This window comes from Charadrius vociferus, unplaced genomic scaffold (genome assembly GCF_000708025.1).
Source record: "Charadrius vociferus isolate BGI_N301 unplaced genomic scaffold, ASM70802v2 scaffold183, whole genome shotgun sequence".
In the NCBI taxonomy this organism is placed as follows: Eukaryota; Metazoa; Chordata; class Aves; order Charadriiformes; family Charadriidae; genus Charadrius; species Charadrius vociferus.
In genome coordinates, this window is record NW_009648250.1 from 6765915 (window position 1) to 6781544 (window position 15630).

The 15630-nt window shown below is 39.2% G+C and overlaps 1 protein-coding gene across 1 annotated transcript in view; it reads right to left on the bottom strand.

Moving 5' to 3' along the window:
- The window catches only part of GLIS3 (GLIS family zinc finger 3), a 176086-nt gene that overhangs the window by 21008 nt on the left and 139448 nt on the right, over positions 1-15630 (bottom strand). Inside the window, 2 exon segments of the mRNA XM_009884321.1 lie at positions 1254-1416; positions 10310-10451. Coding sequence (XP_009882623.1) covers positions 1254-1416; positions 10310-10451 — 305 coding nt within the window.

Below are 15630 nucleotides of genomic sequence, written 5' to 3' on the forward strand. Positions count from 1 at the left end.
GTTTGCACTGAGGGCCAGAGCCAGACCCAGGAGTGGGAAGGAAGAACTGATGATCATGAAAGAGCAAGTTTCCCTTCAGACTGGTGTACAAAGCTAAAAAATTTGCAGTGGCTCCAGAACTGGCTGAATTCACACGTGCAGTCTGAAATCAAAAAATACTTTCACCTGTTGTCAGTTCCCTGAGCCATCATGTTCTTCCATCTTCCTGATACAAGGCAGAATGAGTACTGCTTTCCTCCAAAGAAATTATGCTCCTTTATCAGTAACTAAAATCTAATGAATGTTCTTTTCAGGTTTATAATTGGATGCTTTGTGCTTTCCAAATTACGGACATTTTCGTCACTCAAGGAATTTAAACACTTTGAAATACATTAATGAAATACAGCAATTTATCATTTAGAGCACTGAAAAATAGGGAGATTAACAAAATAACGTTTAAGTACCCATATACACAACATAAGAATTCAGTATTTTGTGTGATGGTGTATCTTCCTGAGTTTCCACTGAAAACCTATTTGCTTAGGCCTATTCAGTCTTGTGATCCGGTAGAATTCTGGTTCAATGAACTAAGTGGAAATCTATAATACCACTATATAAATAATTGGGAGGATTGCTGAAAATAATTTAGGGTATGTCTAAACATGAAAATTAAACCACTTCCAAGCAATCTGCTTTCTCATCACTGAAATATCTAAAATCATTGAAACAGCAAAGGTCAAGAGGTTTATACCTAGGCAGCATAAAATAAATCCTGACTATAAATCAAGTTCTCAAACCAGTGAACTAAAAATTCTTTCATTATCTATTGGTCTTAATAAAATGGAAAAACAAATGCCAAGTTCCTGCAGAAATACTTATTATTGAGAGTATATTGACAGAATATGACTCTCCTACCACAAGTAAAACAGAAACATCTCAGGGCCCCCATTCTGTAAGGGATGGCTGGGCTCCTCTGAAGTTCAGTGTCCCAGCCAGTATGACTTTCCTTGCTCAGGTCTTTGGTGGAGATCAAGAGGAAGCTGGAGGAAGTTCCTGAAATGGAGATGGATGGAAAGCCTCCCTGCCTAGGCTGGGGTGACAGAGTCCCTTTCACCTCTCCTTCCCCTGGTAATCCCATACCCAGAGCAATTGTTATCCAAGGGCTGCCACCAGTGACTTTATGCACACCAACAATTCAGTTTCCACCCACCCTGGCAGCTCTGAAGGCAGCCCTGCCCCAGGCTCAGTGTGGGAAAAGCAGGGGCTGGTCTTACCTCTCTGAGTCCGCAACTGAGAGAAGAGGTAACTGGGGAGAAGGATGGAGAGGACTACCCTGTACGTTAGGTCCTGGGGAGGGGCGGCGGCAGGGGTGGGACAAGGACACTGCCCCTGCTGCTGTTCCACTTCGACTTGTCTGTGTGCTGGGGAACACGGCCGCTGAAAGCAAAAGGAGACAAATAACCCTCATTAGGCAGGCAACAGCATTGATAACTGACCAAATACTAACGGATAACACTTCCCCCAGAGCTGTAGTGGCAGCTCTTAGCAACTAACTGCTTTTTTTTTCTCAAGTTTTGTTTTCTGTCTGAAGGGGAGAAAAAAACCCACATAAAAAAATAACTAAATAACCTTTGCTGCTCCCAAATGACACTTTCATAAAACCAGGCATGACATAGCTGTGCTCCTTGTCTTGGGAATTTTGTCTGAATAAGGCTGCACATCTTCTATAGCTTCCTGTTGTAGAAGAGGTGGCAAATACTGCCTAAGATACATAATTTTAGAGGTAGAGAACAGAAAGCACAGTTTCGTAAATAGTGAAATATTTCCTACATTTTCCCCTCAGCTGTAAAAATCCCAAATTTCTTGAAAAGGTCAACCCGAACTCAAATATTGCTATTATTGTCCCCAGACTCCCCAGTAATTTTAAACTAGCACTCACAGTTTCATAAATTTCTATTAGGTTGCTCTTGTATACATTCCAAACAAGGAAAGGTTCCGGATAATTAAATAAAAAGCAATACAGGACTCCCTCTGAATGTCCTAATTGGTCTACCCCAAATCCTGTAACCTGTAAACTCATTTTCAGAAGCTATTTAAATAAGGCAGTCAGAAGCTAAGACACTGATTGCCAAATCCCTCTGAAGATCCAGTTACTCAATTATTTTTACTGACATCTGTGTCAGGTAGCTTACGTCAATGTTTAAAAGCAGCCAAACATATGTTCTTAAATATTTTATGAACACTGAGAATGAATTAGATAAGTTGTCTACAACACAAAAATGATCTCTCACTGTTTGGTTGTCATATCTTCCAGTCTCTTTACAAAAAGGTATTGTTTAGGCCTGGTTCACAGAATAAAATTCTACCTACAAAACTTAGGTTGTGTGAGTGAATATGTTGGAGTCAATGACTCAAATTTGTTGATAAAATCCTAGAATTTAAACCAGTTCCCCAAAGGGCACTGTAACTGGTAAAAGATCCTTCTAGGCTAAAATACCTGCATGGATGCTGCAGTCCTAGCAGAAGAAACACTACTTTAGGAGTAATCCCACCAGAGATGAGTCTTCAAGAAAATGTCACAGGTCACAATTTTGAATGTTGCTACCTATGATCAAAAGGGTGAAAAAAAAGTCCACCTCATCTCCCAAGTCCTCAGCCTATTTCTGAAACGCCTTTATTCATCCTCACAAGCCAGCCTTTGTGTCACCACTAGATATTCACCAGACTAAGGCAGAATTAAGGAAAGACTCATGAGTTTAATTATGCTGTAGCCTCTTTAAAGAGCCACCCTGGAATCTTTCAGCTGGTGGAGATGACACAGAGTGCAAGATGACAGATAGGAAACCACTTTGTGAATAAAAACATCTAACACAGAAGCTGCAAAGGTAATGTCAAAGTTTAGGGAAAGCTGGCATGAGCCAGACTGGTGGGCAAAGCTGGAGGAGTGGAGGCTGCCCTACCTCATGGCCAGAAGGACCAACAAAAATGCCTGTGGTTGCCCTGGAAACTAGCATCTACTGTTTGCTTATTCTTATATGGATCAGAGACTTCTAATCACAAACCAAGTGACAACAGGCATCTGATAGTAGAAGGCATCGTCAACCTTTAGAGAGATACAGAGGATGCAGATCCCACAGGGAGATAAGACATCACTTAAGCCAGAAGAGTGACTCATTAAGAAAGACCTGAGGAAGAACCCCCTCTATGACAGAAGAAGGTAGCTTTTGACATTTTTTCACTTTGCTCATGCACCCCAAAAATCATTCTCTGCACACCCGTCTCTCAGAGTAGCATCAAGACAAACGCAGGCGGGGAAACAAAGGAACGACCTTTTGAATTTGTTATTTTATGCTTAAATGCAGCACAGAAGAAAACACTGGAAAATAACCAAATGCATATGCTGGCAGAATAAGCAGAGAGAATATTTAACAAATTAGTACATTGAAAAGGAAAACCCTGATTATCTAAATAAAAACAGAGACTATTTAAATTATTCCTTGCAAAAATAGGATAACTTGCATTTTTCCATGAGGAAAACATTAAAATATGTAAGAAAATACAACGACTTAGTTTCCCAGTACTGTGATCTTTGAGTTGAAAACAAATTTCTTCAAGGCTGTGGTTGATCAGGAGTAAAAAGGCTGGACTATGACTGGGTTTTCAGCATAAGGCAGCAAGAGTTGTTCTTCCCTGTCATAGCTGTTCTCTGCCACAACCATGACTAGGATTTCAGGCAAGTATTTTCTAAGTTGTGCTTGCACATTTCTAGCTGGTCCAGGCTGCAGTGGTAGCACGCGTTCCCACAGCACTGCCCAAGACCTGATGATGCTGTCCCTGGGAAAAGGTTATCTGCAGCCCGGCTTGGGCAACCATCTGCCCTTTCTCTGAACTAGAGCAACCAAAAGCCCATTGCAATATTCACCACCGTAGCAGTATCTGCTACTGTAGTACCTTTTGGCTAGGTTCCCCAGCAATTTCTCTGTACTTTTTTTCCTGTTTCTGATGAAGAGACAGCACACAGTGTAAAGTAAGAGACAACTATGGCAAGGACTTAGAGGCCCGGTAGGACATTTAAGGAAGGAAAAGCACACATATTAGCTGCAAAAACATATTTCTAGACACAGGGCAGGTTAAATGATCACAGCACGACAGAATAGTGTCCCTGGAGTCCCATAGTGCCTTGTAATGAAGTCTCCAAGAGCAGCACCACAAATGATGGTATGGGAGACCATATAACACCTGTGGGCAGCACAACACATCTTTTGTCAGGGCAGCTTCTTGCTGCATAGAGGTACTGTGCTGACAGAAGCACCTCCATGGGCACCTAATGAAGTGAAATCGCAATGCTAGTAGCTGCTTCCCAGTGGAAATGCTACTATTAAAACTTCCTGGTATAGACATGTCATTGATCCAAGCCACTATCTGAATCTTGTAAATACCAGCTGAAGGGAAACACAGTCTGCCACTGGCAGTCTACAGACTTAATGGCAGTCAACAAATATTGTCTGTGACAGGTCATTTCCCTAGTAGAGCTATCCCTAAGAGACTGACAGAAAACTTTGGACACTAGTTAAGAAACTGCTAGGTAACCTGACAACTTTTTCTTGGGAGCTGTGTGTGTGGCAAGCTTTTCTAGTGGTTGAGCTGTTAAACGTGAATTGTGTGCTCAAAGTGCTGGCAGGAAATGTCTACACAAAGGAATGCCTTTTCAGTGCTTGATCTCATTAAACACCTGATTTGAACGGTATGAAAATGAAACAAAGAATTGTGGATGCTGTTCCTCTGCGTCCCTTAAAGACCCCAACCTACACCACGATTTACAAGATGGATATAACCGGTTAGTCCTGAATGTGAACCTTGGATTGGGTTACACCCACAGAGAGGGAGAAGCCATATTTTCATTTCTGGAGTCTCATCACAAATCAATTTATCAACACACACGAATTTTCCATGAGAGTATCTCTACAAAGGCTTCTCTACGAAGCGCTAAATTACATGCATTCTCATAATGCATAGGAACAAACTAGGTGACTGGATGAGAAAAAGCTGATTCTGAGTAAGATTCCTTTAAAAAAAAAAGACAGAAAAGGAGCTTTAAAAAAGTTATAGAATCTAAAGCCTAAAAAAAATAGATTTTTCTTTTAATGGAGCCAGAAACCTGTAATTTCATGGAACATTTTTTAAATGCAGAAGAATCACTCTCCCCTTTGCAAATTACCAACAATGGTATCATTTACTATCTTGGATTTATTACTGCCAAATCAGCACTGTGTTTGATCTATTTCTGTCCCCAAAACACCTCTCCTTTTACCACTACCAGCGTGAATTTGGAGTAGGGCTGAGAATTCTTTTCATATAGAATACGAAAGTGTGAATGTTTCATTTTGTAGCTCAGACAATTAAAATTATATACATACACCTGCAAGAGTGTTTTTTTTTTTAATTCCTATATTTAACCTTCTAATTATATAAGGAATATTTATGTGGCCCTTGTGAACAAGTGATTTACTAGCGCACAGAAGGAAAAATCTGACATGCTTTTTGCACTTGGGAGCATCACCTCCATATATTCTCCCCTCTCACCTCCCCTTGGGAGCCCACACTTCCCTACAGGATTTTGTGGCCAGGAATTTGTGGGCATGTGCTGCGTTGAGCTGGAAGTGGTAAGCCCAGCAAATGTAGCGCATGCTGCCTATGTTGCCTTGATCCTGCCCAGCTTATCTGTGAATCTGAAGACTCCAGTGTGCATGGAACTTATGAAGCCATCATGCATTAAAAAGTACAGCAGAAGTCAAAATCACATTATGAAGACAATAAGCCTGTCTCCAAAGTGGGTCTATCACATTGACCATCTGCATTGATGGTGTCTGTATCTTTCTTCAGATGTTCTGCAGGCAGATCAGAGATATTTGAGATGTCCAAGTACTGGAGGCACCCAGAAAGCTGGAGAGTTTAAGCAGTCCACCCAGTCAAGATACTTGGACAGAATTAAAAAACAAGCCTAGGAAAGCACTTTGTACAGTAATCCAGTCTCATTATTTGGAGACCTGTTCAATCAACCTGTCTTTTGAGATCCCTTACCTCTCGTATTTAGAAATCTAAACGTTTAGAACATAAAGTGGTTTTGTGGTAAAGATCTTCCACATGTAAAAATTGCCCTAAGACACCACACCACCAACTAAGAATCTTTTCCCCTATTCCACAGCTCAGAAAATAGGAGAGGAAAATTATGAAGTCGTTAAGAATTACCAGCTGAGTTAGAATAAAAATATCAGAGTTAGTTTATATGTAATAATAGGCATCTAATAGAAATGGTAAAATGGTGCTTGCTAAAAGCCTCCCAATTGCCACCCAAGATTTTCCCAAAGCAGCCTATAATATAAATAAGAAAAGGTCTGTGGTTCTAATTTTTTAACATTCTTTGATCTCTTCTCTGACCTGGACACCAGTTTTTGGAGAATCATTAAGCTGCCTCAAAATGGAAATTACAAACTTAGAAGTAAAACTGGTGAATAAAAGGACAAGTCTGAAGGGAAATAAACTATCTTTCTCAAAATAGATAAGATGATATTAACACTTTTCAGCCCCCTGTAATGTGTGTATGGTCCTACCTGGTAATACAACACATTTAGTAGGAGTTTTGGATATGTATGCCATACTTAAATTCAGCCAACAACATACCAACAGAGATCCCCTTAATTGTTGGTCACCCTACATCATCTCTTCTTTTGCATCCATTCCCTATGGACCAAATACAACTCCGTTTTTCACTGCAATGGCCATTCATATCTCATTTCTTCCTTCTCATTCTTTTTTTCTTCCAGTAATGCACTGTAACTACTTCCCACGGCTGTCAGCTTTGACAAACAGACTGCTTTTTCCTCAGAAATCTCCCACACTGCCCATGGTGCCTAAGGGTTAGGGAGTGAGCTCACTGGGACAAGTGCTTTAATAAAATTCTTTCATTTTTCCTTTATTTTCTACCTGCCTGTTGTATCTACCTACTGCCCAAACGTTATCTTAGCTATAGATTCCTTTGGTAATGAATTCTTTCTTATTACGTGTGTAGAGCACCTCGCTCAGTACTATTTCATTGGAAAAAAAAAAAACCCACACAAGGAAAAATGGTACTTAAGTAAAGCACAGCTTAGCTCATAGGCTTAAAAGTAGTTTGGTCAAATTTTCACAGTATTGGAGCATAAGAGATTATTTAAAATACACTTAGAATTGCAAAACCTTCTGTAACTTTCCTGATGCAGTTTTTATTTTCCAACTTACAAGGAAAATTGTGCACTTGACAAGCTTTAGTAATATAATTTGCTTGCTTTGGAGCAGAGCGGAGTGTGACATTTAGTAACTATTTATAAATGAATGACACATTCTTATGGTTTATTCTTAAATATGAAAGGGTCAAGTTTTAATCAAACAGCACAGTAAAAATAATTTTTTTTTGTATTGCATTATTTAAGATTCTTTCAGCTGTAGGGATTCTAGATTGCAGTATATAAAGTAAGTCGATCTGATTTCATAGTAGAAAAAACATCATTCACATGTTCTTATTATGAATGAATTGCTCACATCTTCATTCTATGAACTGAATAAATGCAAAAGCTTATGTATTTTTAAAAATTAAAACCTAGATGCTACCAGAATTTTTGCACTTCAGTAGAAACAGAGCTTGAATTTCAGTTTTACAAAATATCACTATGCTTAGCCCTAGAAGAGTATGTATGCTTGCTTAACTTGAGACCTGTACATTCAGGTTTATTCTATAAAGTCACAAAGGCCACAAGATAAGAAAAAACATTTATGTAGTCTTAACTTTAAGTAACAGATACATAATCAAAAAGATTATTGTTATATTTCATTTAAATGTATCTGTGTTTACAGATTCTGTAGTTTAACAGTACAGAGAAACAGTGATAATTACAGGCATCGTACTTCAGCAAGTAGGAATGGACTAGTGTATAAATATCTACTTTTGTCATCTCTTACATATTTCTAATAGTTTGCTTTCAAACATTTATTCTGTAGATCTCTCAGGAAAGGAAAAAACCCCCCTTTGCTTTAAATGTGCATAAATTATAAGAAACGTAACCTTCAAGTGAGAAAAGTTTGATTCAACGGCATTGGAAAAATGGAAATCTGTTCCTGTTGCTACTGGAAAAGTAGCACAGACACCTTTCAGCTAATATGCTGTCTCTAACAGTTCGCATTAAAAATTATGTATTTTATTTTTCAGAAAAGTCTTAAAGTTCTTTATGTTTAGAAAAAATGTTTTCAGAGAAGTTTGAAAGGTAGCTTCTCTTAGGCAGGACACAAGCTTTGATATGTTTTGCTCTTCTTTCTTTGGGGCATGAATAATTTTCATATTGCCATTTCAATAAAATAATTCCCTCCCTGTTGGAGTTATCTCATTTATTCACATAGTATATTATTATGTAGCTGTCCTGATGAATATTTAATGAAACAATTAATTTCAACGGGATTGAGTGGTTGTCAAAATGAAGTGACATGGATTCATCTATACCTAACATAATACCTTCAGTTAACTGATGTGAAACAACACAAGAGAAATTTGCCAAGTTATAGATAGCTGGGAACACACAAGGGAAAGCAGTTTATTACTTACAGATAAATTAATGCTGATAAAAGTATGTTGCTTAATACTATAAAAATTGCAGCACAATAGGAAGCAGTGCCAAGTAAGAAAAAAACAAAATAAATTGTTATATCAAATAATGTCCATAGTTACTAGTGCTGTAAATGCCAAGTATGGAGAGACAACACATGAATGAGATTACAAAAAGTAATGCCACAGTCTCAGAAGCTGTCTATGGGACATCATGTCTGCAGACAGTCACCAGCTAAGGGCTGGCTGGAGGCAATGGCTTTACTCGGCTTAGGATCCTGCCAAGTCATGGGGCAGCAGTTTGTTCAAGTCGCTGACAGCCTAGGTTTGGATTCACCCAGCAGCCAGAGTTTGACACTTCATCATAGTCAGGAAGCTAGGCTGCTAAAAGAGCTGAGTGCTCAACAGATTCCAGTGGAAATCTCTGTGAGAATGTCCTCCGTTTCTGAAAACCTGGTCCCAGCTCATCTGACACACTGTCCCCACTTAGCTTCCGTCCTATCTAGACACTTGAAAGGAAAAGAAAGAGCTGAGCCTTTTATTCTCTCTCAGTTTTGAGCATTACACTGGGTAATGCCAGTCAATCATTTTTTAGATCTCAACATTCCTCACTACCCAACTCCCCCTCAAAGTACAATATAAAATAAGCAAGTGTAACCAACGCCATGTTGCTAGAGGTTCCCTGGCCAAAATCAGATTTTTAAGATCTGAAATTTCCTTTACTTTTCAAATAATGGATGCCACACTCAGCCTATACTCAGACTAAGGCATTTAAAAATTAACAGCATACAAGTAATACCAACTACTTAATAAATTAGGATACAGTCAATCACAGCTTTAAATTTACTGATTTTTGTCATATAAACCTACATAATCACCAACTAGTGTGCAGCTCACAGCAGCTTTGGCAAAAACATATCATAGAACTGATAGGTTTACAAGCCCCTCAGTAAAATAAAACCACTTATTGCAGTGGCCACTTCATATAATGTCATTTTCAGCACTGCACATAACATCCAGCCAATTCTTTCACTTCCTATATCTGGCTCTCAATTAAATGTTGAACTGCTAGAAGATGTAATGCATTCTGCCTGGAAGTTAAAAACAGATGTCTTTACTAAATTACTGCATTAAAAAATGTTAACATCTTGCCTATCATTGTCTTGAACTTTGAGATGTATTATCACTCATAACTTACCAAATGTTTCAAACTTAGCTGAAATGTGAACAACAATTGTACATTTAGCCAGGTATGACAGAGTTAGGTATTTTAATATGAAAATCTCAGATACTTAACTTAACGATAAAATAGGATTATTACATTTATAGTATAAATGTGTTTATTGGTGTATTTATAGTCATAATATGAGAGCTCAGAATGCAGCATTTAAGTTCATTAATGTGGATCTATTGGAAAACTAATATGTGATCCATGAATAAGGAAGAGGAAAAATACTCCTTTGACTTTAAATGAAGCTTAATGAATTCAAGATTCAAGGAACAGTAGAAGTGAATTGCTGAGAGAAGTCAAATGCTATGGAGCAAAAATAGTGCTCTTTATTGCAGTAGGTCTTTTCATGGATAAAATTCTATTTGTCCTGCCTCCCTCCAAAAAACATGTAAAAATCTGTTTAAAATCTTTTTCCAATCTTAAGTGAGCAATAATAAAGCAGGCTGTTTATCTGTCTTTTTCTATACCTGGGTAAATATCGTGAGCAGGCCCTGGGGAGTGTTCCATGGTATTATCTGCAGCATCATGCGGTGATGGGGCTGGCTGGAGGGGCTGGATTGTGAGGCAGTCATTCAGGACGTCCTGGCCAAGCTCTGAGCTTGATCGCAACTGAAACACAAGATTAAAAAAAAGGAGAAATTATTATAATATGGAGAAAAAGAAGGAAAGGGAAAGAAATGGAGCACAAGCAGAATTCTTCTCTTTTAAATCCTGGTTATTATCCTTCCATTATGGCAGGTATTCTTCGAATCTGATGAAGGAAGCTCTTCAAGATGCTTAACAAGACTGTACTGAGGACAAGGGCTACTTGTACAGATAGGACCTGAGACAGATGGACTTAAATGTGTTCTCTTGTCATACACTGCGAAAGAGAGAAGAGTGTCCTGATTCATGGATAATGGAGATTTATCAAATGTCTGACATCTCTTACATCAGCAGAGGGATACTATAAGAAACAGAAATACTTTCCTCCTGGTTTAGTGCCCTGAACTGGCTCACTGAAGGACCAGAAAAGCAAAGGCGCTTGTGGCAGTGGAAATGAGGGAGTGGTATCATGCAAGGTGGTCAGCATGGAATTGGTACCACTTCATATGGACCAAAGTTGTCTTGAGACCACATTGTTAAAGTGACTAGGACTGCATTTGTTTCACGTTATGGCCGAACTGATTTTAAAGTGAGCACTCCGTCACTGCCACTAATCCCAGCTGGTACCACTTGCCTGGCACCTGATCCATCAACAGCAAGCCTGTTTATCTGGCTGATTAAGCACAAAATTCACTCTGCAAACAATTAATAAACAAATTCATAAGAAGAGTTTTCCTTTGGATGGAATTTGATGAACAGTCTCATCCTGAGGCTACAATACAATACAATAAAAAATACAATTAAAAAAAAATAATCCCCAAACCAAAATCAGGCAAAGGGAGAAAGCCTGCTGCAGTGCCCTGACACAAGGCTGTCCTAGCTGTAATGCCAAACCGCACCCTGAGGTTTCCGGCAGAGGGATGCTGCTGCAGGCTGCTGGGACTGATGCTTGTCCCGCTCCCCTGCATCATGTTACTGTTATATATAAGAAAAATTCGCCTGTTCCTTACAGCCATCTCGGCTCAGAGGCTGGTATAGTCATTCAAAAGCATGAAAAAGGAAGGTCTGTGCTTATATGCATGTGGCTGAGATGCAGATAAATATCCTGTCCTGTCACCCATGCTGATGAAGAGATAGTTCATGCAGCATGACGGACAGAAAACTGACCTAGTGCGGTGGGATTCACTGCACTCATGCATCTGTGTCCCACGAAGCAAATCTCCCAGATGCAACTGAGCCTTCTTCTCTCTGTTTGATGCCATGAAAGGTAAGCAGGCAACAGTAACTATATCCTGAGCAAGAGGTGGGTATTACACTGATTTGTGCAACAGCAGACACACACTGCTTATTCAAGTTGCCACTAAAAATACTACTGCAGGCCTTCTATAAAACCTCACCAGATAACAGGCGCTGGGAAGAACTTCAGAATTTTACTCTCCCTTACTGCAGGGTACGTATGCGAGTTTCTCTTTAAGAGTAATTACTGTTGCACCATTTGAAAGGGTAGGGAGCAAGGGGTAGAGGATGTCTTCCCTACTGCTTAGCAGAGCAGGACCAGAAATGGGTAAGCTTCCTTTAGCAGAGCCTGCCATCAAATCACAGCTGCTTCCCAAACTAGACACAACTTCTGGAAAACTCCATTTCCCATCATTATTGTTTTCTCTTGAGAGAAAGAGTAACCATGCTTTGGTTGCTGGGTCCTCCTTCCTCTGCCATCTAAAACTCAGCCTCTGTGCAATTTTTTTTTCCAGATATTTGCCTGTACCATTAACAGGGCTGGCATAAGCCGTGGCCTTTTTGGAACAAAAGAGACTGCAATAAAACAACTCTGGTTCAAATATGGCTGATCAAAGCATTGTTTTTTCCTGTAAAGGCATTCAGGGTAAAAAACTGCTCTATCTCAGTCAATTATTTTTGCATATTTTATAGAAAACTTTTTATTAAAAGTTTTAACAGAAACCAATGTTTTGCATTTTGTTAGGAGCAGCAAATTCGGAGTTATGTTTTTTCTTCAGTAGGTGAAGAAACACGTAACAGACAATGAAAAGACAGATGATCTTAAAAACAAGTAAATAAACCCACCATTCACTACATCCAATAAAATCTTACCTTCAGTTAAAAAAGCTATAAAGGAGAAATAATAATTGACCAGATCTAACTGCTGCAGTCTCTTTCTTGCTTTGCTTTAAAGACAATGCCTTTTTTTCCCAGCCTAGACTGTAGATTTATCAACCATCCATAAAAGACAGCTGACACTCTCTTTGACTTCTGCATAAATCATATCCCAGCACAAATTTCCCAGCATCCTGGCTGCAATACCTTGCTTCCTCCATGATCACCTTGCTTCCCTCATGATCACTCAGCTGAGCACCGGTCCAATCATGTTGGGACTGAAAACTTGACAATCTATTTTTGAGAACTACAAGGCTAGAAAGTTACCTTGCCAAATGATCAAATCAGTAACTGACAGTTTCGCCATGCTGAGTGCAGAAATTGTCTGCGCGCTGTAACGTAGCCTAAATTTATGATTGATCAAGGTGCAATTAACAACCAACTGCTCAGCTCACTCATAACTTCCTTGTATGAAATACTTGTTCTAAATAACAGATTTTCAATTTTAATACCTCAGTTGTACGGCAGACTTGTGAAGTTTCATATTTGGAAATCTGAGACGTTCCCATTATCACAATGTAGCAGTTTTTTCTAATACACAAAACAAATGACTGTCAGTCATGATTTACAATTGTATTACTTCTGTGACAATCAAGTAATATTTATCAGCTTTCAGAACAATGGATGGAAATTCTACTCCTGTACGTTTTAGATATGATTAAATAATCATCCAGGATTAAATGACACAAGCAGAAATAATTAGAAGGCAGTAAGATTCTACATTCTTCAATTTTAAATTTCGTTATATTTGAGTCCAAGAGCAGAGACGTGCTGTTGATTTGATGCATGACATAATTCCAGGGACAATGTGTCCTTAAAAGAAAAGATAATTTGCTTTATATTTCTGTAACCATTGCGTGTTTTATCTGAGATTTGCATGTTTTTGTGCAACCTGACTAGTTTCTTCAGCATTATTCCTGTTCAACAGGAATCAGACACAATAAAGGAAAACATAAGAAATATGTTTATGAATATACTTAGAGCAGTAGCAATTTAGGATTTCTCAAACATTATTAGTTTGTTTCCAAACCACATAAAATAGGATCTCAGTAGCTTCAAAACCTGACTGTATGTACTCAGATTAACTCTAATTAATCAGCGAAGTCCGGACTTCTTCAGTCATTCAAGCATGCGAATTATTTCATCAGATCACAGTATTTTAAATCTTGCTTTTGTGAAAGCAGGCTTAATGGACTGTATGTATGCTGTGCACTTAGTAGAGTATTTCCATATGCAAGAGAGACATTGGTTAGTGTCTATTTATTTTGATGAAGATTAGATCTGTGTCTGCCATGCCTAAAATCAGCAACCCCCCCCTAAATACTGCTATGTTGCATTGAAAGGAATTGTTTTACACGAACTGTAATAGCTTTATAAACTTGCTTTTCTTTTCATTATAAAGCTAAAGAGGAATTTCTGTTATTCACATAGTCTGTGTATCAAGTTTACTAAGTACTATTTGTCAAGTAGAGAATAAGCCAGTAATCTTTCACTCATTTTTATTGTCCGTAAGTTAAGTTGGCACTAACACGGCCAAAACCACCACTAAACTATGTCCCCAAGTGCCACATCTACACATCTTTTAAATACCTCCAAGGATGGCGACTCCACCACTTCCCTGGGCAGCCTGTTCCAATGCTTGACAACCCTGTCCGTGAAAAAATTTTTTCTAATATCCATCCTACACCTCCCCTGACGTAACTTGAGGCGATTTCCTCTTGTCCTATTGCTTTTAACTAGTGAGGTTGACCCCCACCACTCTACAACCTCACTTCAGCTAGTTGTAGAGAGTGATAAGATCTCCCCTCAGCCTCCCTTTCTCCAGGCTACAGAACCCCAGTTCCCTCACCCACTCCTCGTAAGACTTGTTCTCCAGACCCTTCCACAGCTTCGTTGCCCTTCTCTGGACATGTTCCAGCACCTCCATGTCTTTCTTGTACTGAGGAGCCCAAAACTGAACACACTACTCAAGGTGGGGCCTCACCAGTGCTGAGTTCAGGGGGACGATCATTTCCCTAGTCCTGCTCGACACGCTATACCTGATACATGCCAGGATGCCTTTGGCCTTCTTGGGCTCCTGGACATACTGCTGGCTCATATTCAGCCAGCTATTGACCAAGACCCCCAGATCCTTTTCCACCAGGCAGATCTTCAGCCACCCCTCCCCAAGCCTCTAGTGCTGCATAGGGTTGTTGTGATGCCAAGTGCAGGACCTGGCACTAGACCTTGCTGAACCTCATACCATTGGCCTTGGGCTATGAATCCAACCTGTCCAGATCCCTCTGTAGTGCCTTCCTGCCCTCAAGCAGATCAACACTCTCACCCAACTTGGTGTCATCTGCAAACTTACTGAGGAGGCACTCGATCCCCTTGTCCAGATCATCGATAAAGGTATTAAACAGAACTGGCCCCAGTACCAAGCCCCAGGGAACAAAAATTTTCAGCCTCTTGCATTAAAAATCAGAAGCTGGAACCTACACAATCAGCTAACTTCAGCAAATTTCACGTCAAGAAGAAATTCTTATTTTAAAGCGATACTACAAGAAATGAATTCTACCTTTATTATTTCTAGAACAGAGAGTTTTCTTTTGATTGGTATTATTCTAACATGAGGAAAAGTTTGGGTTATCTCCTCATTAAAATTATATAAAACACCAAGAACACTATTTTAAGGGGAAAAACTGCAGCCGGTACAGATCTGAAAGGAAACTTTGAGTAAAAAAAATCAAACTGAGAATCTTACTTTAAAGAAGGAGTGAGATGAATTGTAAGTTGCCATTTTCTGAAATAAACAAAAGAGCTTGTTCAGTCCTAGTTCTGTTGAAAACTGACAATTATTGTGCTCTACATATTTGGAAGTAGTGTGTTTTAATATAGTAGGCTCCTAAGGATGCTCCTTGTTGTGACATCCACTGTCTTGGAGAAGTCCACATTTTCACAAATTTTGCTTTTGTTTCTTTGTCACTCTAGTCATAGGACTGGACAGCACCTGAACAGATGCATGTGCCCACACATGCACACACACACATGT